We start from the raw sequence: 27,732 nt of genomic DNA, 5'->3' as shown, positions 1-27,732 counted from the left end.
TAAGAGAAAATTATCCTGTGCTGATATGATGGGAATTCAAGGGAAGAGGATGATTAGTGGCAGGCTAGATGGCCTTGGGAGACAGCCATGAATGTGACAAATTAAGGAACATCTGCTGAAGGCTTTTGAACAGGAGGCCAATAAAAATTGTAAAAATAATATTGCTTAAAAGAAGGCAAGATAAAATGGGAAGAGAAGACCAGATTTGAAGGGTGACTCTAGAGCCTGCTGCAATAGTCATGAGGATGAAGACCTGAAAGACCAGGGCAGAGCTGCAGGCTGAAAGGAAGGAGGCCCACAAGATGTTTACAACAAAAACATTGTCAGAACCTGAGCAAAGCCAGGGACTGAGGAGTGCAGGGTTAGGAGTTAAGTCAAGATGGCAAAGTGTGCAAGCTTCACTAACCACTGAAGATCATGGAGTTCTCAGAGCAGCTTTCTCCCTGCCTGGTCATAACCTGTGCCACCTTTATCCCAGCTGCAGAAGGAACCAAGGAGGGACACTTGAACTAGGCTAAACCAGCAGATTATCCAAAGCTAGAACTTTATCTACAACACAGGGACTGAGTGAGTCAAGTGACTTTTCAGGTCAGGTAGAGTCAGGGCTAGCCAAGGTCCTCGGAGAGTGAAACTAGGAAAGCTGCAATTTAATCAGACTGTAGAAAGATGCACAGAGAAGGCCCTGTGTTTCCAGACAGACAGAGATACTGCTACAGCCTGAAAACTCTCCAGCCGTGTAATGTCTAGCCATACTCCCTAGCAAGCAACTGGGTTCTGGGAGCACCCCTGTATCTTCACAATCCATTCAGCATTCACTTGAGTTCTTTGCAGGAGCTTCTAGTCCTTACAGCCAAACTCTCCTTGACTAAGACAGAAAATATTTTATCAATAAGCTTCCATAAGCCTAGCAGGGGTCATTGCTCCAATATCCACTTGTCACTACCCCCTCTGGAGAGCCACACCCTAATGTGACAGGTGATGACAGCGTGGTGGTCACAGGAAGAGGCTCTGGTGTCACAACACTGCCCAGCTTCACTATTGACTCTGCCGCACACCAGTTGTAAGGCATCCTCAAGTGGCTTAACCTCTGTGTGCCTCAGTTTCCTCATCTGAAAAATAGAACAAATAACAGTACCTCTCTCACAGGGCAGTTGTTAGTAATGTCCAAGATTTACAGCACTCCAATGTTCCCGGCACACCATACGCAGTCCCTGCATTCAGCATTGTGATGACTATTTTTAGCTACTCTCACCAGAAGGAGCACCACAGGACAGAGTAGACCCTCATTGCCCTGCTCCCAACCTTCTCATGGCTACAGAAGAAACTCCAGGTATTCAAGGCCTTGCAAAGTGTGGTGCTCACCCTCATCTCTGGCCGCTCCTCCACCATTCCTCCCGCCCTCGAGGTGAAGGAGCCTCTACACACAGGGCCCCTTGTGCCCCACATGCTCTCTCTCAAGTCTCAGAGGGCTCCTTCCTCTGCAAATGTGGCAGGTGCTCTGACAGCCTCTTGCCTGCACCAACAGTGTTTGTTCTGCTTGAGCTAGCCTCTCCAGGGCTGTGCCAATCTCAAATGCCTCTCCCTGAGGACTTCCTTGAAGAATGCAATGCTTCATCTGCTGTGCCCTTACAGCCCTCAGTCAACGCACTTGCATTCTGAACCAGTTAGGCATTTAGGTGACCCTGGACTGCATGTGCTCTCTGTCCTATAAATAATAATGATCACAGCCAATGCATATGAAACATTCCTTTGTGCCAGGCACTCAGACAAGTACTACATGAATTAACTCATTTAATTCTTCCGACAACTCCAAGTAACAGGTTTCTGTTATTATCCTCATTGCTTGGTTGCAGAGGAAAACGAAGGTAACAGAGAGGTTAAATAACTTGCCTCTAGCTGGGTGAAGTGGTGCACACCTGTAGTTCCAGTGCTTTGGGAGGTGAAGGCTGGAGGATCACTTGAACTCAGGAGTTCAAGGCTGCAGTGAGCTATGATCATGCCACTGTGCTCCATCCTGAATGACAGAGTGAGACCCTGTCTCTCAAAAAAAAAAAAAAAAAAAAAATGGAAAACTAGAAGAATAAAATATATAAATAACTTTCCCAAGGTCATACGGTTGGAGCCAGGATGGGAATGCACAGACTGTCCAGTTCCAAAGTGGCTCTTAACCTCTCTGCTAATACTGCCTATTTGAAGACTTGGCTTATTTCCTTAAGTCCACTACCCGACAATCTCTGCATCCTGCCCCCTGCCTCCCTGAGGAATGGTGGGCCCTTTGTTTCCTGCCTTCCCACCTGTAAACTATGAGCGCCCATACCCATCCTTGTCCCTCTCTGATGCACAGCTAAGGTATGTTCTCCACTCCCCACAACACATACCTGTCTGGAGTTCTATCAGATACTCTTTTTCCTGAATCGATTACTTTCCCTCATCTGGCTCTTCACCCTGAGAATATGACCATGTGAACTCCTTCCTGAGACCCCTCCTCCTGGCTCCTGAAACCTCTTCCTCACCTTGATGCTCCCTCCTGGCTGCGGCATCATCCCACTCCCTTTATGCTCAAAGTCAACTCCTCAAAAGACTATTGTCCATTCTCCATCTTCACCCCCACCCCTCCATACGCTCATGGGGGCACAGCAATCCGGCCTCCTGGATAACCACCCCAAGTTCAAAGGTGGATTCCTCGTTGCTTCACCCAAGCAGTCATTTCATTCATGACCTTCCTCAACTTCTCTGAAGCACAGACACTGAATACCCTGCACACAGCAGGCTCTCAAATCTGTGTTGAACTGATGAATGACCAGTCCTTCTTCACTGACTGTCCCTCTTCCCTTGGCTACCTGAAGTGGCCAACACTGTCATTTGCCTACCCCAAATACCCCAAATCCCCTTTCCCCATGTGCTTTATTAACAGGATCCTAGCTTTATTTAGGAAGGTAATGTTCCCAGTTAAACAAACAAGAAACGTGTATTCCCAGACATTCTAGCACTGAGGTATCAACAGACATTTATGTCCAGAGAGATTTGTTAGAAGCAAACTCAGTTGGGAAGTGTATGTCTGCCACTTGGCATTTGCTCTTTGCCCTTTCTTCCACGGATGATGAACTTGGGAGACAGCATGAGCAGGGCCTCCATATATGCCTGGTTTTGCCTTCCTGGTATGCCTGGCTTTCCTCCACTTCTCTGAACACTTTTTCTTGGGCTCTCTGGGCTTCCACCTTTTTTGACTGTTTCTTAAATGTTCCTGTTCCTCATGGTCTTCCAAATTATTTTCTTCTCACTGCTTCTGAATAATCTCTTCCATCACCAATGGGTTTAACTGCAACCTACTTGTGATGACTCCCAAATAACTCTTTGAGCCCAGTCTCTCCTGAGCTCAAGATTTATATTCCCAGCTGCTTTTAGGGTTTCTATAGTATCTCGCAGGCACTATAAATTTAAAATGCTTCAATTGCAGTTTATCGTATCCCATCCCGCTCAAAGAATGCCACCATTAGCACCCAGTTGTCCAAGCCAGAAATCAAGGGGCCATCCCAATTCCTCCTCAATACATCCTCCCCACAACCCATCAATTAAGCTCTTTCCAATCAATCTCCTTGATGCTCCTTGACTCTGAGTCTTTCTCTGCATTTTCCCTTATACAAACTTAATTGAGATTGCATCATTTCTAACACAGATTGCTGCCCTAGCCTCCTAATTAGTCTGCCTTGTTGGTGAACAACATTGCTAAAGGGACTTTTCTATATGCAAATCTATCTAACCACTCTCCTTCTTTAAAATCCTGCAAGGGCTTCCCACTGCTTCAGGGCAGACCTCAGAGTTTTTAGCACAGTGTATGACCTCTCATGACTCTCATATCTCCTCCCAGTTCACCCCAACACAATTGCAGCCATATGGGATGACTGTCAGCTCTCAGAATATGTGGTTCTCTTTGCATCTTACCTTTGCACACACTTCAATGCCTGGCACATCCCCTTCACTCTCAGGCTAAGTGCTCTTTGTCCTCCAAGATGCAGCTCAGGCATGACTTCCTCGTATGAATCCTCTCCTACCCCTCCTGAGGCAAAGGGCAGCGTTTCTTCTCTGTACTTACGTGCTCTGGGACTAACTCTATTGTGACACTTACTGACTATATTGTAATTCTCAGTTTAAATTTCTTCTCTTTCTAGTACACTATTGGCCCCTTGAGGGCAATAACCTCTATCTATCTATCTATCCATCCATCCATCCATCTATCCATCCATCCATTCATTTTCTATCCATCACAGTGCCTGGCACATGAATAGACACAAAAATGGAAAGTTTAATGCACGTATGTGTATTTCTGTTGTTCTTAGATAAGCTACCTTGAGTTCAGAAAGGATGTCTCATTTTTAGTCCTTACACATTAAGTAGATGCTTCATAAATGTTTTCTTCCTTCCTCCTTTTAGCATTGGATAATCAATGTTCAAGCATCAAACTGACATGAAAAACTAAGGATGGCTATCAATTTAGTATTTCGAATACTTCCATAAGATATCTTTTTTTGCTGTTCCAGGTTCATTCCATAAAGTTTCAGTTTCTTTGAATAGTTTCTCTTTTAGAATAACTTTAAAAATCATTATAAATGCAACTCATATCTATTTTAGAAATATTAGAAAGAGACAGAAAATCACAAAGAAAATAAAAGGAGCCATCAATCTTCTCATCCAGAGATGCCCATTATTTATCTGGTGGGGTATCTTTTTCTAATCTGTTTTCTGTGATGGTAACACACTGACTTCACTCTCTATCACCTGTTTCCAGACTGGCACAAGGACCGAAATGGGCTACTAATATGCTGGGGCAAACCCCCATCATTCATTCCAACAGAACTCAACCTAACAGTCAAAAGACAAAACAAGGAGAGTCCGTGTGGTGGCCACTCTAAATGATGAAGGCTTCTTAACCTGAGATTGGGCTTATTTTGGAGCATGCTGTTCTTTGGCTTCAAACCATACTCAGGTGTGTCTTCCGGGCCTTCCCTTATCTCTTTGATGAGATTCAGTCCAGCCTGACCAAATGTACTTCTTTCAAGTGGTATATTATATTCACAGGAGTAACTCTGTAATCTTACTATTAAACTCTGTCAATTCCTATGGTTTTGAAAGTACGAAAAAACAATCCCAAATCTTTAGTCTTGGAATATATTTCAAATCTCTCCCACCTGGCAGGTTGCCTCAACACCCACCACTGTGCAGATGTCTCAGTATTACACGTACCCTCTTTTCTCAGCATCAAGGAACAGCATAAACCTATAATTCTTAAATTCAGCCCAACTGAAAGAAATCCAGGAAGTATTTAGCATTGTTGTGATTATTAGCAATCCAATATGAAAAAAAAAATGTGCCCTTTTCCTAGTGTTAATACCGCTAAGTATCCCTGGAATTCTAAGTTCTCTCATGCCCGGGCTTGTTATTTTCCCTTGGATAGCCCTCCTTTGAGAATTTTCAGCAGAATATAAACGACTACATCCTGGCTCAAGCAAAGCACCCTCTCCATCCCCTTCTCACACACACAAATTAAATTTGCCTTATCAGAAGGAAGGCAGGGGCGTCTGGGCACAGAGCAATGGGTTAAAATATCTATGGACCAATCCACCTGTGTGGTAGCAGCAGGTGCTGACTCAGCGAGGCCTGAGAGCCCTAGGAATGGGCATGGAAGCCTGCAACTTGGATTGACACTCTTCCTATCTGGGATTTCTATATGAGGGGGAGAAGAGATGCAAGCACAGGGAGACAACTGCTCAAAGTATTCTGACACTTGGAGTGCTTACAGCTCAAGTTCCTCAAGAACTTAACAGTCATGAAAAATTTGGAGCAAGGGTACCCAAATATGACCTTGGGAAGCCTAGGACACCTTTGTTTGAATGACAAAAAGGCAACCTTTCTGATTTAGCAAATGCCTATGCCCTTGTAGAAAAATGAGAAAAAGATACCACCTCTGGGCAGACTTAACCCTGCAAAGAAAAAGGCCCCTTTTCAACAGCAGATACAGAGCGTGGCAGCTGAGAATAGGTTGGAAATCAGCCTCCATCTACCCTTCAGTGGAGCCCCTTTGTGCACTGCACTAACTATAGAATCACACATAAAGACCCGACACCCTCTTGACATAGATTCTATCCATGGATGACTGACTGCGATGGGTCTTCAAGGCCTTCTTACATCAGTAAGAAGGAAATGGTGAGGTCTGTTGAACCCAAGGTACTTCAAGCAACCCATGTTTCATCCCCAGGCCACAGAAACCAAGGAAAACTGGATTACTCATCCATTTAACAAACACCTGTGCATGTGCAGGCCCTGTCTAGATGCTGGATGAAAAGCATGGTACAAACCTCAAGGACTACAGCATTCGAAAGGAAAGGTCTACCCCCAACATTTGCAGGGCCTAAGCAAGAGAAAAAAGGGTAGCCACATACCACATGCTGTACGTGAGGCTTCTCCTCACTCACTGGCCCAAACTGGGCACCTGCTGCCCACAGGTATCTCCACCAGCCCCTTCACCATCACTATTTTCAGTTTCTCTAAGGAACCTGATATGGGAAGGCCAGGCTCATGTATGTTTTCTTTGGAGAAATATCTATTTAAGTCCTTTGCCTATTTTTCAATCAGGCTCCTTATTTTTTCTTTTGCTATTGGGTTGTAGGGGTTCCCTATATATTTTGAATATTAACCCCTTTTCAGATGTATAGTTTGTTAATATTTTCTCTCATTCCATGAGTTGCCTTTTTCATTCTGTTGATCATTTCCTTTGCTCTTGAGTTTGATATTGTCCTAGTCCTATCTGTCCACTTTTGCTCTTGTTGCCTGTGATTTTGGTGTCATATCCAGGAAATTGCTGCCAAAACCAATGTCATGAAGCCTTTCCCCTGGCTTTTCTCCTAGGAGTTTCACAGTTTCAGGTATTATGTTTTAGTCATTAATCCATTTTGAGTTGGTTTTGCATGTGATATAAAAGTCCAGTTTCATTCTTTCACATATGGATATCCAGTTTTCCCAACACCCTTTGTTGAAGATACTATCTTTCCCTATTGTGTATTCTTAGCACACCTGTTGAAGATCAATTGATCGTATATGCATGGGTTCATTTCTGGGGCCTCTATTCTATTTTATTGGCCTATATGTCTGTTTTTATGAGAGTGCCATACTCTTGTTTACTGTGGCTTGTAATATTTTGAAGTTAGGAAGTGTGATGCCTTCAACTTTGCTCTTCTTTCTCAAGATTGCTTTGGCTATTTGGGCTCCTTTGTGGTCCCATATGAATTTAATTTTTTTCTATTTCTATAAAACAATACCATTGGGATTTTGATAAGAAGTGCAACTAAGAGGACTTCATTCTTTTGCACAACTGTTGTGTACCCTAAAATTAGTCACTGATGAACAGAAGATATGTACTACAGATAGAGAGTTTCAGTATTTTCAAGTATACTCCAAATGCTTTTTAAAATTAAAGCCAACATACTGATGGAAGGTGTGCTTATCTCAAATATAATTTTAGCTGCATCCAGATTTCCCTAGCTTTGAACTTATATATCCAACTGACAGTTCCCTTTAGAATCCTCACAAACATATTAGAGATAGGTCCTAAATAAAGCTCAAACACCTCTTTATTTCTGCCCCTGAGAACTTTCCCATCTCATTCAATGTCACTTCATTCCCATTTTTACTCAAGTCAGTAAACTTCATTTACAAAAATCAGTCATTCTTGATTTCTCTCTCTTTCTCCTTAGTATGCCCTCTCCCAAATCTTGCTGATTTCTCAAAACCATCTTTTGTTCTCCATCCTAATTGCTACCCCTCAGCCCAGTCACCAATATCTCTTGCCTAGACTAATATAACATCCTCCTACTTGTTCTCCCTGCTTCCATTCTCCACAAGGCAATAATGGTCTTAAAAAGGAAATCATTTAAGGTTAGGCTTTGTATAAAACCCTTTAATGTCTTCTCATGGCATTAGAATAAAATCCAGACTTCTGATCTTGGCCTATAAGACCCTGTGTGGTCTGTTGCCTGCCTAGCTCTCCATGCTCATCTGATGCTATGCTTCCTCTCGCTCACCAGCCTCCTTTCAATTCCTTAAGTGCATGCACATGCCTCCCCCTTGCCCATGATGATTCCTCCCTGGCCACTCTACCCAAAGCAGGTGCTTCTCTGTGGTTCAAGTTCTCAGCCTATTGTTTATTTCCTTACTAACACTTATTGTAATTGGCAATGATTTTACTAACTACTAACTACCTTTTATTGTTTTTGTCTGTTTCCTCTCACTATAATGTAAACTCCATGAAGCCAGCAGCTTAACATGTCTATTAGGAACTAGAGTGAAAGTTAATTCAGTTCAATGTCTGGTCCATAGGGTCTATAGTAAGTGCTCAAGAAATATTTACCAAGTGAACAATCTTACAACCATCTTAAAAATTCACCCCAATTATTGCTCTCCAGACTTCTATCAATTAAGCTTCTAAAGCATAAACAAAAATTTCTTTCTCATAAGACAAACTCAAAACTTTCATTATACTTTGAGGAAGTTTAATTCAAATCTGGGCTCCAACAGATTATTTTCTTCAAATATTCACATTGGCTATCAAGTGGAACTCCATGGGGAATGAAAAAAAACCATCATGGATGCAAATTCAATTATTAAAAAAAAATGGCAGTAGCATAACAGTACTCATGCCTTATTTAATGTGGAAAATATTTAAATAAGATCATTATGGCTCTCTTACAGCATATCTATTTAGTCTAAACCTCTGGTTCCTTTCCACTATAAATCTACTTTGTTTGAAATCTCAGAATGTACAGCCCAAGGCTTTTCCAATGCTAAAACCAAAAAAAAAAAAAAAAAAAGGGTACAGTGATCTTTACCACATTTTGGAGTATTAATTACTAACAGCACAAAAAATTTAGCAGATAATTTGAACTATGTATTCTTTATTCTTTCTTCTAATCTGTTTGTGAATCTGTAGCCTTAATTTCTAAGCAATTAAATCCAAGATAGGAAAATAGTATGTCATGGAGACAAGAAGTAGTTACAAGAACTCCTTAATAAGCCATGTCCATTTCATCTGATCTTTCAGGGTCAAATGGTTTAGTAATTCCCTAAAAAGGAACAAACAATGAAGATTTTAAAAAACTGAGAAATATGGAAAAATAAAAACAATTAGCAAACACTAGCACCATCACCAACAAAAAATTCAACCCAATACTTACTCCAAATGTTTTAAATCAACATTGCAATTCTTGTTTGCTGGAGATTCCTAGAATATACTCTGTTCTTCGCACACATTGAATGAAACTCATCATGTACCCCTTGTCTCCCTGGGGAATGCCTATCCACTTATCAATCTGCTAAAGAGTTGCTTCCTCTGTAAAAACCTTTGCATTTCCTTCCTCTGGGTTCCTGTAGCATCTTGGACATATGTCTTTTACACAGCAACAAATAACCACAAAGCATCGTAGACATTAAACATATATGTGTGTACCACACCAAGAGCAATTTAAGGACTTGTCCACTCGTCTTTGTAAGCCCAGGCCCTAGGACAGTGCCAGGTACATAGTAAGTATTCATTCACCAAACATTTATTGAAAAAATGAATAATTAACTCATCTCTTTTATTCCTTTTCCTAAGATCTATATATGGTCACCATATTTTATAACCCTAAAACTGACAACCATGATGTCATAAAGGGTTTTGGTGTCATTTTTAGGTGCATAAAATAGAAATATGCTAGTTTTGATGTCCAAATACTAGAATTTCTAAGATGTTTCACTGGGCAACTGGAGGGAATATTTGATAACTAACCTAGAAAACATGGAATCTCAAGTTGCCATAGCTATGAAAGATGGAAATGGTGGTGACCTTAAATCTGTGGGATAGATATCTAACTCTGGCTTCTTTCTCATCTCCCCACTTCCTATGCTCCAGCCTTTCTTTCATTCAAATGACACAATGGTAAGGATCACTGACTTCCTGGCAACCTCACTAGCCATGAATTACAGGTTGCTCTGGTTGGGGAGAAGACAACCTCGGAGCATCATTTCCTGATGACATTATCAAAACTCTCTAGTTTGGATCAAATGAGGAAAATGCTCTTAGATTCATGAAAAAATCTGAAATGCAGATTATTTTCAGAAAACTACACTTTTCTTTTTTTTTTTTCAGTCATACACAGGAGCTCCAAACATGACCATCAAATAAATAACAAAACTGGTTCAGAAAGGAATGTTTTAAGAATGAACAAAGTTGAATTAGGTGTTTTATATTGGCAAGTCTAGGAAATGTTTGTGGTCTTTAAATTTTAAAAGTTTGTTCAGATGTACATCAGAACATTGTTTGTAATTGAGGAAAAAATTGAAAACAAACTAAAGAGTAACAGTGGATTAACTATGGTACATCCACAGAAAAAAATAACATGCAACTATCAAAAAAAATGCAACTATCAAAAAAATGCAGAAGCATATTTAAAACATTCACTGTATATTACATGGGGAATAAAAGCAGTTTATGGAGCTGAATATACAGCAGGATGCTATCATTGTATGAAATCACATATGCATATTTAGACATAGAAAAAGCCTGGAACAATATACATGAAGTGCAAAACAATGGCGTCTCAGTGAAGTGTACTACTTTTGCTTATCAGAATTTTCTACAATTTCTAAAATGAACCTGCATCGCTTCTCTCATTAGAGGGTGTAATTTGCCTGTTTCAGTATATTTTGTTCTTCTAATCTTTTTTTCACATGATTAAAATACATGTCTTACGAAAGTCTGCTCAAAAGTAAATGTCATTTAACTTCTTATCCTAATTATAGAAAAAGGTAGATTGACTGTGTTAAAGCAGATTTCTGAATTCTCTATGAAAAATATGAATGAAATAGGAGAAACCCAGAAATTTTCATGAATGTTAGGAAAACTAAAAGGAAAGCTCACTGACTTCATATACCATCAAAATTACAACATCATTTCCCTAGCAAGAGTTTTAGTCTGGAAGATTTCCTAAAGTCTAAAACATTTGCTAATGTGCAAATATTTTAAGACACATATCACAGATTTCTGTGAGCAACCATTCCACATATTTTCCAAGCGTTATCTATCACCATTAATAAACATTCACTGAGTTCTTTCTCAGTCAACTGGTATTAGTAAAGACAGATAAACTATTGCCCCTTTCCTTCAGGAAATTTGCCCTAAAGATAGGCGATTATTCCATATATTATATATATTCTTCGGGTTTCCATTTATTCAAGTTACCAGTTTTCTGAATAAATAACTTTACAATTTTATAGAGAATTCCTTTCTAATCCTTACTACTTTTTGCGATAAGAACCACTCCCATTTAACAGATGAAAAGACTAAGACACACAAAGATTAAGCAATTTGCCTAAAATCAGAAAGCTTGGAAGTCACAAGGTTAGGTGTGGAATGTAGTTCTACCAGCCTGTAGAGACACAGATGTTTTAACCATTAAAACACACACTCACACACACACACACACTCTCTCTCTCTCTTACACACACACACACACACTCTCTCTCTCTCTCTTACAAAGTAAGGAGTACAGGCAGAAGGTAGTATGCTGATTCAGAGGAAAACCAATACTACCTAGAGCCGGAAGGATAAGAGGACATTCCATGGAGTGCACGGCACTTGACTGACGTCTTGAAAGATAGAAATGCATTATCAGGAGAGATAAGCAGTTCCAGGAGAAGGCATTTTTCCTGCTGGTTACAAATATGGCTTGGATGTCCCTCAGTCCTCTTTTGTAAAGGATCCAGACAGAGTTCCCAACCCACAAGAAGGAACCTGACAATATTCTATGATTAGAAGGAAATCTTAGCAACTCAAAGTGAGGAAAATATTGTTTGTTTCCTATCATTACTGGTCCATTATTCAGCAACAATTTTGCAAAGGAATAGGGAAAAATCTGCTGCTGAATAAAATCTAAGAGGACAATGAACTATTTTTTTTTTTTTTTTTTTTTTAAATTTACAGCACTCACTGAAGAGAAAAATGTCTCTGGGTTAGGAAACTGGGCCAAAGTTACAGAAATAATTGTGTCATGGGTGTGGAACTATATTTCAATTTATAAATGGAAAAAAGTCATCAGGAGAAATAGATGACAAGGGAATAAGATGGACCAGACAAACCCATGAAGGAAGTAAGTCAGTAAGCCCTTAGCTTGAACAGTTTACTCATGTTTGGAGTAAAAACATTTACTTATAAAATTATTCCCTCTCACAATAATGCCAAAGAAAGAAAGAAAAGAAACTGTCATTTATCCTTGATTGTTCCCCCAAGCTATAATCATACACGTGTAAAGGAGTATTTCTTGTGAAACACTTAATACCAATTTACCAATAAAAGGGGAGGAAGATGACCTTTCGCTTCAGTTCCTTTTTCACCTCAAGAATCTAGAAGAACCCACATCCTTCTTTAGCCATCTGGCTGTCTCCAATTGTGCTCACTGTATTCTATCTTAACTCCACTCAAGACAGGCTCCAACTGCACCACTCCACCGCAATGACTCTCACACAGGCGACTTGTAATCTCTATGTCACTAAATGCAGCGCTCAGTGATTAGACTTCATCTCACTTGTCAGATCAGCTGCAACTGACACACCATCACTCCATCTTCTCTCATATGTCTTCTTCACATGGTTTCTAAAGTGCCGTGCTCTCTTGGTTTTCCTACCTGTCTGATTGTTCTAGCTTGGTTTCCTTTTCCTGATCTTTCATTGTTATAGAATGCTTCAAGGTTCAGTTCTTAGTCTTTTCTTTAATGACACTTTCCCCTTAGTGATCCCATCTACTCTCCTGACTTCACTATCCACAGGCAGATGACTCACAATTGTGTATTTCAGTCCAGCCCTCTTTCCTGAACTTGACTCAGGTATCTAACTGCTTACTTGATGCCTCCACTTGAATGTCTAATAAAGATTGCTTACTTAACATATGCAAAACTCAGCAGCTAATGCCACTCACCTCCACAGCCATAGCCCCTCTCCCCTGCCAAAAAATATCCTACTCCACCCATAGATTTCCATATTTCAGCTGATGGCAACTCCAATCCTTCCTGTTGTTCAGGCCTCAAACCTTTCAGTTATGCTTAACTTCTCTTTTACGCCCACCTTAAATCTACTAGCAAATTCTGTTGGTTCTATCTTCAAAATATATCTAGAATTTAGCCACTTCTTCCACCTCCACTTCTACCACCCTCATCTAAGCTATCATCATCTCTTACCTGGATTGCTGGATAGCCTCCTAATTGGTCCCCCTGCCTCTACCATGCCCTCAGAGTCTATTCTCAACACAGCAGGAGTGTTCCTATTAAAATCTAAGACAGATCATGTCACTCCTGTGCTCAAAGCTCTGTGATGGCTCTCATCTCACTCATAAAGCCAGTGTCCTTCATACAAGATACTATGCCACCTATGTTTGCAATAATCCTCACTATTGCCCACCTCTCTAACCCTCCTCTATTTTTCCCTTCAACAACTCTGCTTCAGCCATCCTGAGCTCCTGTTCCTTATACTATATGTGTATACACATACACACATACATACTTTATATGTGTAAATTTACATAGTAATTTACTTATTTTTTATGTTTGCTACTGCCCCTCCTTCTACCCTGTTAGAATGTATGCAAAATGTGGGTTCTACAGGGCAGGAGTCTTTGTTTTGTACACTGAAGTATCCTAAGAGACTAGCCCAGTGTGAGGCACATAATCAGTGCTTTAATCAACATCGCTTAATGAATGAATTTCTAGTCTCAGTAAACTATAAAGGGCTCAGCCATGTGACTGAACTTGTTCCACTAAGAATCTTACTACATTCCTTTCTCTTAAAAAACATGTGGGCTGGGCGCAGTGGCTCACGCCTGTAATCCCAGCACTTTGGGAGGCCGAGGTGGGCAGATCACAAGGTCAGGAGATCGAGACCATCCTAGCTAACGCAGTGAAACCCTGTCTCTACTAAAAATACAAAACAATTAGCCAGGCATGGTGGCAGGTGCCTGTAGTCCCAGCTACTCAGGAGGCTGAGGCAGGAGAATGGCTGAACCTGGAAGGCGGAGCTTGCAGTGAACCGAGATCGCGCCACTGCACTCCAGCCTGGACAACAGAGCGAGACTCCATCTCAAAAACAAACAAACAAACAACAACAAAAAAACACATGTGCCACAGTAAATGCTGAATAAATGCTTGTTGAATGAATTTCTAAATGACTGTGTTGTAAATGGAATAAAATCTCACCACAAATATCATGAACTCAATAAAACAAAACAAAACAGAAACTGTGTACCATTTGTTCATCCATTTATCCATCTACTAATTCATCTACTCAACATAAATTTGGGTAACTATAATGTGCTCTGCATTATGTCCCTGTATTAGGGACATAAATAAAAGGCTTAGTCCCTATTTTTGCATGGGGCAAAGAGAAAAGAAACCATATAAATACAATTCAGACTATTAATTGCCTTTACAGAGGGAAGCCCTGGGAACAAGAGGATCACAGAAGAAAGCACCTAACTGACCAAGGTTGTAGAGGCAGGGGCCATCAGGAAAGATGTGCCCCTTGAACTAAATTTTTAAGGAGTTAGTTAAGGAAAAACAGTTGGCAGGCGTTGTGGAGGAAGGAGGGAGAAGATGCCATTTTAAGCAGAGGACACAGCTTGTCTGAAAGCACAGCCAGTAAGCATATACAGAAAACACTGAACTCCAGGCAGCTCAGTTAGCTAGAGTACTGGAATCCAGGGGATATGTTGAAGTGGAGAGGTCTTTTACTCATACGCATAGTTTGATTTAAACTTGAACTTACGTGGTAGCCATTACAGTTGCATTCTCAAGTTTGTATTTTAGAAATATCTGAAAGCAAGCAGTATGGTAAACGGGGCCTTGAGAAAGACTATATAGAAAAGGTATGAAATTTAAATTCAGAGTTAGAAATGCAATATAAATTGGTAAAGAGGATCAGGAATTTTAATTCTTGACTCAAAGTAACCTGACAATTATAATTATATTATTTACCTTTTTTCCCCCAGAGGACTCAAAAGAAGAGAGCATTAAGGGAAAGAGACTCAAAGAAATTCTTAAACACATCCTGATTCAAATCCAAAACCTAAATGAAGTGAAACAAACAATGAAGAAAACCACCCTCAATGCCATTCTTTACTCAACAGGGAGCTCACAATAATAGTCCAAGAGAACATTTACAGTGCCAAAAGAAATACCCAATCCATCCATCATCCCCTCACTCCCACTCCCTCCCAAACATCTCATATTTTCCTTCCCAAAGGATACCAATACTCAACAGCTACTTGTCACTCCCAAGTTCTGACAATCCTCTTGGTATCTCAACATTAAAATCTTTCTTTGTCCTTAAAGCAAGGGAGAAGGATTGCTGAATCCCAGGAGCGATTATCTCAAACAACCATTTTACTCTGCTGCGGCACAAAAGATCTTTCTCAATTGTATTCTTTCACAACATGCCTTGCTAGCCAAGCCTTAAGAGGTTAGTCTGGTTTGGGGGACCACTGTAGGCAACTGGAAAAAAACCAGAATTATACCTGGCATTGATACAGAACCGAACTTCTGCAGGTAAACAAAAGCAACAGGTTCTCTGTTCTCTACTTTCAGTCCTGTTGCATTAAAATTTGTAAATGAGTATTTTTTACATCTCCCTGAGTATTTATTCTAGAAATTCAAAAAGGAGAAACAGAAATCAGGCACAAAGAGATCCTAGGTACAAGTACCAAATACTTACTTCTCTCTTAGGGCAGCACTTGAAATCTGAACCGCTGATGCAAAATCAAAGCATAGCACACTTTCTATCTATATAGTACCTACATAGGTATATGCATAGTTCAGTATCATTTACAAAGCCCAAGCTTCTGTTTAAGAAAACGAAGGGAAAAATAGAAGAAAATCTAAAATGGCAGGAAAGCTAAATATGGATCCAGGAATGCAGAAAAAGGTCCACAAAGGTGAGTGAGTGCGTGCATGTGTGTATGTGTGTGTGTGCGTGCTCATGTGTGTTTGGGTGTACATACACAAGACCCAATTATTTGACATTATCTGCCTAAACTTATTCTGTTATAAATCACAAACAAGCTACATATAGAACTAAAAGTCACTGTTGAAGTGATTTCTAAATATTTACTTAACTTCTAAAAATAAGACTAACCTTTTGGAACCAACTGTGGTTTTTGATGGTTTGTTCCAAAATGTCTAATGTAGGGACATGATAGTATGAAACTGGAAGTCTAATCACCAATTCTAGAACGTTTTCAAAGGGAGGTTTTCCTTTTTTGGATCCTCTTTCTCACCAGTGAATTGATTTCTCTATGAAGAAAAGTTTTTAAAAAGTAAAGTTTCTCAAGCATTGCTCAATTCCTCTGAATTTAAATCTCTACCTCTGGGGAGAGCCTCTCACAGGGAAAGAAGAGGTAAGCGTGATCCTTCTTTGAATCTTGGTGTTACATTTTTCCTTTAAAAAAATGCCACAGTTTTAACTTAGAGTTTTTTAGGGGAAAGGAGGGGAGGGAAGGGTCAAACTGGTTCTTGCCTTTGTTTCCCTAGGAATGACAATCTAGGAACAACCAAGGATACTGTATAAATTAAATATAGCTCTGTTTATATATACGTATATATTTAAAGAAAACAAAAAAATCTAAAATTTGTGGGATTGGTAATTTCAAATTTCAATATAAAGTCAGTTAAAAAATATGTAAAGCAGAGCAGGGCGGGACCTGTTCATAAGGCGGAGCAAGCATCAGGTGCTCCGAGGAGTGAGGCCGGGTATTCAAGGGAGGGATACTTCAGGCTTGTGCAGTAGAGGAAGACTGAGCCTGGTCTTGAAAGATGGGGTCGAAAATCTGCAGAGTCCTGAGGCTTTCAGACTGAAAAAGGCCTTCCTTTCTCACCTGACAATCACAGTCTATCATGATTTATAGACTTTTCTTGATCAACTCCTCTGGAGATATTTTCCTGGAGAAACACTGGAAAAGTGTGGTACACTGTTCTGTTTGTGATTACTTTTTTGAGGTGCAAGAGCAAGCTACTGAGGCAGAAAGTGTGCCTCCAGTTATCCCTATCCCTCACCACTGTCTCTTAAGTGTTTACCACCACAATATCTTTTTTTGTGGCTGTGATCCAGAAGGAGGTCTCCCCTCTATTTGTCAGAGTTTCTTCACTGAGTAGCGGACACATTTCAGGATTATTTTGGAGTCTGTTCAGAATTAGTGATGGACAATGGGATTGTGGTTTATGCGGCATTAGAAGAGACGCTTGGCAATGGGTTTCCAAGCTGACTCACTGGCTACCGAGTCAAATATCCTCAAAGAACTGATAAAGCCTCCCACTATCCTTCGAACAGTTGTCAACACCATCACAGGAAGCACCAATGTGGGTGACCAACTTCCCACTGGATAACTGTCAGTGGTGCCTTGGCGAGGTACTGGGGTGAAATACACCAACAATGAGGCCTATTTTGATGTGATTGAACAGATTGATGCCATTATTGATAAATCAGGTTCTACAATTGCTGCTGAAACCCAGGGGGTGATTGATGCTGTATCAAGCTGATTGGAATGCCAGACCTTACACTTCCTTTCATGAACCCCAGGTGGTTGGATGATGTCAGCTTCCATCCTTGTGTTTAAGTGTTGGAAATCTGAGCATATCCTTTCTTTCATCCCTCTTGATGGAAATTTCCGCCTGCTCTCTTATCCTGTCAGTGCACAGAAACTGGTTGCAATCCCAGTGTATGTCAAACATAATATCAGTTTCTGAGACAGTAGTTCACTTGTATGCTTTGGAATAATGGTGGGACCCAAGCAGGCAATGGGGAAGATCACAGAGGGAGTGACAGTCACCAGCCAGATGCCCAAAGGGGTCCTAAACATGAGCCTGACTCCACGACAAAGGATGTACACGTTCAGCCCAGTCACAGAGATGCTGTTTTGGGATGTGGGAAAAACAAATCCCCACAAGCTACCAAGTTTAAGGAAGATAATGGGTCTTCACGTTGGAGATTCCAAACCAGAACCATGGTTCTGTGTAACCATTATTTCCTTCTATACTCTTTAATTTTTTACCTATTACTAAAAAAAAAAAAAATCTTTCTGATATCTTCCTCTAATATGATAAAATTAACCTGTAGTTAAGATGCAGCAGCTGGCTATTTCTGGACTTACGGTCATCTGGATATGTATGGAGAAAAGTATAAACCCTTTAAGGGCATAAAATACATGACCAAAGCTAGAAAGTTCCAAGTTTGAACCTGAAGGGAGAGTTTGCAGAGGGAAAAGTCATGAACACTTTTTCATTTCTTATCTAAAAGTAAAAAGTATCAGCCTGTCTCCTAGGACGGTCCCCCCTCCTGGGCCCACACATTCCTTTTTCTCCTTAGCCTGCAGTGCTGTGGAACTAATCAAGGGAGGAAAGGGTCACCAGGGAGAACTGGACAGAACTGAAACACAGCAAAACCAGTTCTCAAGGACAAGGTGTGTGATGGGGGTAGAGATGCTTGATGCTTGTGTAACTATTTTTAACATGGTTTCTACTGAAAAAGACCAACATTTGTTGCTTGCTTGGCTTTAATTATCTGAAGCTGATGACAGACTTCTTTGTTGATTTTTCAAGGTAGAAAGATTAGAAAGAGGCTGGGTATGGTGGCTCAAGCCTGTAATCCCAGCACTTTGGGAAGCTGAGGCGGGTGGATCACCAGAGGTCAGGAGATTGAGACCAGCCTGGCCAACATGGTGAAACCCCATCTCTACTAAAAATACAAAAACTAGCCAGGCATGGTGGCACATGCCTGTAGTCCCTACTACTCAGGAGGCTGAAGCAGGAGTATCACTTGAACCCGGGAGGCGGAAGTTGCAGTGAGCCAAGATTGCACCCCTGCACTCCAGCCTGGGTGACAGAGCAAGACTCTGTCTCTGAAAAAAAAAAGAAAGATTGGAAAGAAAGAAAAATTGGAAGAAAAATGAATGTTAGGTCAAGGAAAGGCCTGTTAAGGATCTGATCTATGCAGGAGAAGGAGGAGGAAACAGAATTAAAGAAGAGTTACGAGACATCTTTAAAAGAAAGACTGGCAAGAAAAGTAAATAAACTCTGTATTAAGGAGGGATGGAAGAAGAGTTGGTTTCTTTCTGATCCTTCTGCTCATATATAAGAAACACTTGCACTTCTACAAAAGGACTGGAGACTTCTTAAATTCGAGTCCACTATTGATATGAAAACCCTAGTAGAATCATATTTTCCCTCGAAGACTATGATGATATCAAGACTAGTTTTCAGACACTGCCTGTTGTTGGCCTTTAGCACTTGGGTCTCATCGTCAGTGAGAAGGTGGCCTGCCTTCTTTCCAAGGTGGCTGCCTAAAATGCTTCCTTCCCTAACCCAACTCAATTCTACTCACTTCCCTTTACAGAATTCACCAGCCTTTCTCCTATTACCTGATCCTTCCACAGGATTTTCTAAAAAGTAGGAGAGTTTCAGAGAAGCCAGTCCCATAACCCCCAGTGCAGCCAGAGGTTGTGTGTCATGGTATTGGAGAGGGCCGACTCATTTTCCATGAAGGTAGACATGGCTGTGAGTGATCTCACATTTGCATTTGTCCATGCTGGGGTGGCACTGAATCCCAACCTTCTGGTCGGAAACTCTTCCATCAATCGCCTTAAGAGAATGGTTACCGTGGAGGGTATGGTTGCTCCTTGAAGCTGCTTGGTAAGTGGTCATTTCCTCATAGACTTTTGTTTTGTACTCTACTCTACCATGTATTTATAACAGTTAGCTACCAGTCCCTTTTCTTTCTAAAACAAAAAATTTCCCCTAAATCTTTGAATAAAATTAATGCTATAGGGAAAAAAATACATAAAGCTGTGGAACCATGATTTCCTTCTATACACTTTAATTTTTTACCTATTACTAAAAAAAAAAACTTCCTGGTATCTTCCTTTAATATAATACTGTTTTAAGGAATGATTTCCTATCATTTGATTCAAAACAGAAGTAGCAGCACTAGTAAAATAAAGCAAGTTGCTAAAGTTAGCTGGGAAATGGTCTTCAAGTAATAACAAAAAAAAGTTTATAATAATAATAAAAAAACCAAAAGGGCCTAAATTCAAAAGGAAAAAAATAGAAAGTAATAGGGACTTGAGAAAATGGCCTTGGTTTTCTCATCTCTTCAATGGGAATCCATACCACCTGCCTCACAGGATTGTCATGAGGATTTTAAACACTCATAAATGTAAAGCACTAAAAATAGTGTCTGGACCCATAGTGAATGCTCAAGAAATATTAACACATCATTATTATTATTACTGGCAAAAACTCACGTTATCAGGCCATTTATCACTTCCTACCCAGGAAGGCAAATGGTCATAAGGGAATCACAATCTGGTGAAAATGTTGGCTGCCACGCAATGATAGCCTTATTTCACAGACAGCATACTGAAGACATGGCTCAAGATTTCTAAAATCTGGAAGGAAGAAGTAGTCATTAGAGAAGGATCAGTATTTCTGATTTCTAGAAGGCGGCTATCACCTATAAAAAGAAGAATAAGGCTTGTTTTGCATTTGCCAAAGGTGGACTTGAATTAAATGGTGGAAGTTAGAGGGAAATGTCTGTTCACTATAAGAAAGGCTAACATCAGAAACAATCACTTCATAAAAGGATAGCCTGCTTTGAAGGATATTGTACTGTTAACTGAGTGTGAAAGCAGGAGTTTCATCTGTCGAGGATGCTAATTGCCCAGCATCTTTGTAAGCACATTGTGTACGGACCCATTCAATCCTCACCACAGCCACCCTGTTCCACTGTCTATATTCCTAACCAACACAATTTGCTGCCTACCTCCCAGCTCTGGAATCCTGGGCAAGTTACTCAACTTCTCTGTGTCTCCATTTCCTCATTTATAAAATGAGGATAATGATAGTACTTGCCTCAGATGATAGTGATAGATTAAATGCATTGATATATTTGCTTAGCACTTAGAACAGTCCCTGACACATAGCAAGTATTTTATTACTTTTTATACAAAGGTCATTTCAACTTTTAAGAAAATTTTTTTAGTTGGATGGCAAGTTACAGAAGCCACAAAGAACTCTGTCTTGGCTACAGTGAGCAATCTGACACAATTTTTTACCAAATAAGTGGCACTCAAGGCTTGCCTTCAGCCCTGATTCTCTAACAGCCATGAAAAATGTGGGCAAAACTGCTAGAGTGAGAGACCTACATTGAGACCAGATTCTCTATACTTTGTCATGGCTGATAAGGTAAAGCCCTGAAAAAAGTGGTCTAGTCCATAAGCCTCTGCTCCTCTCTCTTATCCTCAATGCCTCAGCCAATCATTCAAACTACACTTTCAGCAGAACCCTTAACTGCCTCACACACTGGGCTTTACCTAGTACCCACTTAACCAATTCCCAAACCTAGGCAATCCAACCCACTTCCTTGTGCCTGCCATCCAACTGCAACCTGGCATCCAACATAGCCTAATAAGCCTTCTACTTGTCCTTAACTTACTCCTTTAGATTTTCAGAGGCAACATTAAACCTTTACTGCACTCAAGCTTCCAAATGATCTCCTGTCCCTATCCTCATGTATCTTAGATTCCTCAATAATTGGAAAATAGGCACAATCAGAAACAAATTCTACTTTTCATATACCTACCTCCATACTCCTAAACCCCTGCAATAACAAATCAATTCAACATTTACGGATATCTTTGCCTAGCCTTTTCACTCTCCTTCCTGTTTCAGAAGAAAAATAAGTTTCCAGACCACCTTTCCAAGGCCAACTCTTTCTTCTGTTCTCTGGTGCTACTCAAGAAATGCTCATCATCTTCTTGGTTCAATTGTCTGGCAACCATTCCCCTGACTCCCACCTCTGTTAGATCTTCAAAATTGTTCTACTAATCTATAAATATACCCTGAAAAAAAAAATGTTCTCAGACCTGTTTTCCTCATTTAAGTCTTGATTCCTTCCCCAATTTTATTGCCAAATAAACTGGTCTCTTGCTACAGGTATGTAACTGGTTGAACTAATAAATGTGAATCACTGGAAGGCAATCTGATACAAGTTATTCTTGATTACAATCAATCTTTTAAGTACACTTAAGGGTCCTAACATCTAGTAGCCTTGGAGTTAATGATCCTTAATGATTTCTCCCATTTATACTGTGTTTTTAACAAACATAATAAAGGAAAATATACCAGAGGTTTATTAAGTATGACAAACTGTACTTTAAATAAATGTTGCTATTGACTTTAGGACTTCTTGCACAAAGTTTATAGATTAGCAATACTAATACCTTAAAAATGCTTTTTGAAGAATAATTCTTACACGAGCTAAGTAAGCCCTTACAGTCTACAGAATAATGATGCAAGTTATGAACAATACTATGATAACGTAAATTGTCCATATGTCCTTAGAACCTTATCTGATTTAAAAACTTCCCATCTATATAGAAGAATAAGCTTACAGAAATAATGTTTCCATACCTTCGGGGAAAAGGATCTAAAATAGGAGAGAACACGATGTATTTAAGGAAAAGAAAGGCAAGCCAGTGAGGGCGAAGCACAGAAAAGGAGGGAGGAGGAGGGAAAGACCAAATTCCTCGGGGCCTCCTAGCCCAGAATTAATACATTTTGGCATACTCATGAGAACAGGAAGCAAATGAAAAGCTTTCAGCTGGGAGATGGAAGGATCAGGTCCGCAATTTAAAAGAATGACTCTAGTTGCTGTATGGAGAATGAATGGATAGCCAACCAGAGTGAGTGTGATGAGCACAAGTGGGAGTTAGGAAGTTGCTTCAGACGTCTAAGAGGGAAATGCTGGTAGCCTGGATCAGAGTGGCAATAGAGGTAGAAATAAGGAGATAGATTCTAGCTGATAAAAATCAGTAGGACTTGAGGAATGATTAGATATGGGGGAAAGAAAAGAAGAGAGGTGTCAATGACATGTTGGTTTCCTGCATTTATATACATATATACATGGAAATGCCAGTAACACATCTTGTACAATATATACCAAGTTGTTAACAGAAGTTACTTGTGGAAAGGGAAGATGAATTTTACATAGTTAAAAGCAGACTTTTAAAACCACACAGATATGTACACTGTTTAAATACTTTATAATCAACAGGTATACATTGCCTTCATACTTAAACTCAATGTGCAATTTGCCTCCCTGAAAAGGATAGGAATGGCATTTTAGGGAGAAGGAACAATCTATCCCAAAGTACAGGCACATGAAAGTACATGACATATTTAAAGAATATCAAGTAGTCTAATGTTTGCAGAATAAGAAGGAAGGATGTATACTGGAACAGAGATGAGGAGAGGATTGAAGCTATTTCAGAATGTGGCCAGATCATAAAGGTCCTTCTACCTGAGGCTAAAGAAATCATTCCTTAAAGAGTAGGAAATGGGCAAGCAAGCGAAATTTTCAAGCAAGAGGGCGAAAAATATCAAGTTTAAATTTTAGAAAGATTACTCAAGAGGCAGTATAAAGACTGAACCAAAAGGAGACAGAAAACAGGCTGGGAGATCACTTAGGCAAGAACTTAAGGCAAAATCAGGGGCAACAGATAGAGAAGGGAAGAAATTTGAGATTCATTTCAGAAGTTGACAGGACTTGGTGATTAAGCTAACCCAACAGAGAAAAGGAAAAGTCAAAGATGCTTCCATGGTTTCTAGTTTAGGAAATCAGTGATGACATCAATTGAGCTAATGCAAGAACAGGTGAAGTGAGAAGATTAACAATTCCTGTGTTGAAGATAATGAAGTTCAAATACCTCTGGAGGCAGGGCAAGTTACCCAACAAGAGGTCAGGCTATTTAAGTTTGAATTTGAACAGCAAGGTCGAGAATGGGAGCACATGAACACTATTACTCAGAAGAGAGAATTTTAAACCTGTGGACACAGTCTTACCCTCCATGCAATTTCACTCCATCTTGAGGCAACTGTCAAGAGTTGACCAGTTCCATTTATTCTCATAGTTGTAAAAATTCCACAAAATTGTTAAAGTCTCTGTAAGTGATAACTTTAAAAAGTCAGAGCTTTTGTCTTGTTCTGAGTCATTTTTCCCCTTTCCTCTTTGTATGCCATTCTTTCTGTCAAACTAACTAGTTAAGGAAGATATATGAGGTATAAGGAAGCATAACATTAAAAAAAATTTGCTATTCTTATTAAACATTTTGTCTTAATTGTAAAGGTAAAGAAAAGAACATTCAACTATTCTAACTTTAGCAAAACCTAAGTTAAATAATGATTTACCTATGTGACTCTCCACTAATTTTCTCTTGCAAATCATCACCCCTTAATTAACTGACAACCCCAAGGCGGTCAACTCAAGCTGTAGCTTTAACCACAGAGGTTAAACAATTCACAGTCCTGTTGTTGCTGTCAGAAACCCAAGTTACACTGTACCTTTGTCTAATCAGTGATGCCCTAGTTTGGTGGGAGATGGAGAGGAAGGGACCTGCTGGCAAGGAAACAGCTGCTTCCTTCCTGAACAAGGGAAAACCAGTAAGGTGACAGATGGGCAGAGCAGAAAAGTAGCCAAAAATTGCTCTGGCTCCTGTTTGGCAATAATTTCTGGAACTGAGGCACAACTAAATATTTTAAAGTATATCAACAATTGAGAGAGTATTGTTTACCTGGGTGCGCCAAAGTTCAACAAGCCTTCCCACACGTTTCCTACATTTGAAAAATTTTAAGTTTGCAGTAGTACAAAGAGCTTAGCCTTAGCGTATGTACAGTGGGCAAAGACTGCAAGGCACTGTCCCATTTCACTTTAGGATTACACCCAAGCAAATGCACTTTCTGGTTAAAAAAAAAAGGAAAAATTTTTATTTTCTCTATAGTAGTTATAGTTGTATGACTGACTAGAATTACTATTAAAATCTCATTAAAAATGTTTTTCTTAAAAGTTTACTTTTATATACTTAATTTGAAAAGATTTGTTGCAAACTTTTATAATTTGTTCTTTAATCATTCCTCCTCCCATCCACTTCAGTACCCAGAAAACTAAATATCCAAGAATTCCTGGGTAAAACAGATAACCACTAGATAGATATAACTAACGTATTTTTTTTAAGCTGTATAGTTCTTCATCAAATGGAAATCGGCAACCACTGAAAATAACATTAAAAATTAGTGTGGGCATGAAGTATGGAATTTTAAACATCAGTTTACTATGCTGATTAAGTCAACATTTATATTTTCATCAGAACTTAATAATCCCATAAATAAATAGAGCTCTCAATTATTTAAAAAAATCAAGGGATAACATATGTATTTAGACATATTAGCAGCGTAAAGATGTATGCTTCAACACACTTATTGGGGAAACGTCTGAAAATATTACTACACTGAATTCAAGGGTATCCAAAGGAACCTGACATAGAAGTTCTCTAGAATAACATCATTTCAGGGAATTTCAAAAAAGAAAAGGGGTCAAATAGGAAATAGCCTCAAATTAATTGACAAAGTTCAGTGTTTGCCCCAACTAGATTATTCTCTCTCTCCACTGCAAAAAGAAGTCTCAGGATGAGTGAATCACTTAGACGAAAGTTCATCTAGTGGAATAAATGGAGAAGCCGCTTGGGCAGGTGACACAGGAGAGTCGGTGGTAGTGCTGACTTTCGCTGGTGAGTTACAAGAAGATCCGGCACTGCTGCTGTTTCCATCAAGGGTATCCGAAGATACACACACACCAGGATCTGACAGCTGTGCAACGTCAGAAGAAAGCATGTTGGTGATGCCCTGGAAAAATCTCTTTGGCTGATACTCAGTTTCCATTTCACATTTTCTTTTCAATGGTCCAAGAACACTTGGTCTAATGCAATTGATAGGGCTCTGGCTTCTCCGGGTGGTAAATCGGGTCGTTGGGCTGGGAATAGGGCTTGGAGGCAATCCGTTGCTACTTACAAAACTTTGCAAGGATGGCGAAAAACACTGCTTCCCAATTCCCCGAGTGGGTGACGGTGCTGGTGACACAGGAATGAAATCGATGCGCTTGGGGGAAGCGGATTTCTCCACGTCGTTGTCACTCAGGCTGAAACTTTCCTCCCAGGAGTGGCTTATCTGCATTGCGGTCTGCACCTCCCGCTCGTGGACCGTCTCTCGGTTGATCAAGTCCATGCCCTCTTCTTGTTTGATCTGGTGCAAGCGGCTGCTGTGCATGCGGACAGGGGAGGCCGGTAGCAGCAGGCCGTGGCGGCTCGGGAACGTTGTGCTGTTCCGCCTGGCGCTCGGCGCCTCGGCCTGGAACACCGGCGAAGTGTCACTGAGGCCGTGGATCAGGGGGGCGCTGTTAGACCTCCTGAGGCCCCCGCCGCCGCCGCTGCCACTGCCCTCCGCCGGGCTCCCGCCCGTACCCGGAGGCAGCTCCAGGTCTAGCTCCATCTTCTCCTGAGCCATGTCGGGGGCAGGGAGGCGGGGGAGGTGCTCAGTCAGGGACCTAGGATTCCCATTCCCCGCAGTCCAGGGCCGCCGCCGCTGCCGCCGCCACCACCGAGAATCTGTCAGCGGGCTGGGCCCTCTGCGCATGCGTACCCCTTCGCGCAGGCGCTCGCGATGTCCGTCCTCGCGGCGCCTGCTTAATGCGTAATATGTGCGCGGCAGTGGTGGGGAGGGGCGAGGAGTGGTCGGGCCGCTAGTCCGTATATTCCTTCGGCAAATAGCTATTGAGCGTAAGCTCGCACTGACGCACGTCAATAAGATTGTCATATTCTGGAGTGCATACTCATAAAACAAAGCCCTGAAAGAGAGGCCCATGGTGATGTGGGGCTGTATGACGTGGAGGGGCGCTTGGCCTAATCAGGGAGGGCTTCCTCGAAGAAGGAACAATCTCCTGAAATCTGAAGAAGTGGGCGAAATGGGTGCGATGTAGAACTTTGCAGGAAGCGGGAAGCAAGGGCTACCCAGCCAGGTGGCAGGCGGGAACCAGGAGGGGAGGAGAAAGTGTGGCCTGGAGTGGAGAGTGAGGGCTGGCGTGACGTGAGGTGGTGGACCAGACCACATTCTGGTCTTTATCTTGAGAACAATGAAAACTTAAAGGGTTTTCAAGCATGGGCGTAACAGCAACTGAAAAGCTCACTGGCCTGCAGTCTGGAGAATAGATATTGGGAGATTAAAACCTTACAGAAAAAAGGCCAGAGAGGATGGTAATTTGCACTAAGGTGACAGTGTGGCAGTGGAGATGGAGAGAAAAGTAAATCTGAGAACTATTTAGGTTAGGGGAAAAAGCCAAAACAGGATGGTATTGCTATTGATTTACAGTCATAGTTCCAGCACAAGCATATGTGTGAAGTATGAAGGATTAAAGGAAAACCAGTAGGTCCTCACATTTTAAAAATGAAACCACAATTCTTGGCTCATGTAATTAATATAAAACCTTGATATCTCATTAAAAGTGAGTTTATATTTATTTGTTCATTTATTCAGTCAGTCAAGGTTTTTTTTTCAGCATACTTACTATGTGCCAAACACTGCTAGGAAATGGGCCCTAGTATGAACTTTTAATTCTTACTGAGGGGAAAATAGAGAAACGCAGGCTATTTTCAGATAGTGGTAAGCCTTAGGAAAAGTAAGATGGTGTGATGGAGCACCACTGATAGAAGTCAGGGGACAATTAGAGCTGAGATCTAAATCACAAGAAGCAGTAAGTCACGTGGACATCTGGGGAATAAGTATTCCA

At 40.7% G+C, this 27,732-nt stretch overlaps 2 protein-coding genes and 1 pseudogene across 3 annotated transcripts in view; 1 reads left to right on the top strand and 2 right to left on the bottom strand.

The window, feature by feature from the left end:
- The window catches only part of PIP5K1B (phosphatidylinositol-4-phosphate 5-kinase type 1 beta), a 310,275-nt gene that overhangs the window by 207,775 nt on the left and 74,768 nt on the right, over positions 1–27,732 (bottom strand). Inside the window, exon 1 of one of the 2 annotated variants that reach the window (XM_063714238.1) lies at positions 23,961–24,059. The exons of the other annotated variant lie outside the window; for it this stretch is intronic. The gene's annotated coding sequence lies outside the window, so the exon portion shown is untranslated. Of the gene's footprint in view, positions 1–23,960; positions 24,060–27,732 lie in introns of those variants that run through there. 2 annotated transcript variants of the gene reach the window in all.
- LOC100433302 (AP-3 complex subunit mu-2-like) lies at positions 16,962–18,298 on the top strand (annotated as a pseudogene).
- Positions 23,996–26,608, bottom strand: PABIR1 (PP2A Aalpha (PPP2R1A) and B55A (PPP2R2A) interacting phosphatase regulator 1). Its single transcript, XM_003780579.5, has one exon. The coding sequence runs from the start codon at positions 26,580–26,582 to the stop codon at positions 25,590–25,592; it is 993 nt and encodes a 330-aa protein (XP_003780627.1). The 5' UTR covers positions 26,583–26,608; the 3' UTR covers positions 23,996–25,589.

This window comes from Pongo abelii, chromosome 13 (assembly GCF_028885655.2).
Source record: "Pongo abelii isolate AG06213 chromosome 13, NHGRI_mPonAbe1-v2.0_pri, whole genome shotgun sequence".
Lineage (NCBI taxonomy): Eukaryota > Metazoa > Chordata > Mammalia > Primates > Hominidae > Pongo > Pongo abelii.
This window is presented reverse-complemented; position numbering and strand designations above follow the sequence as displayed.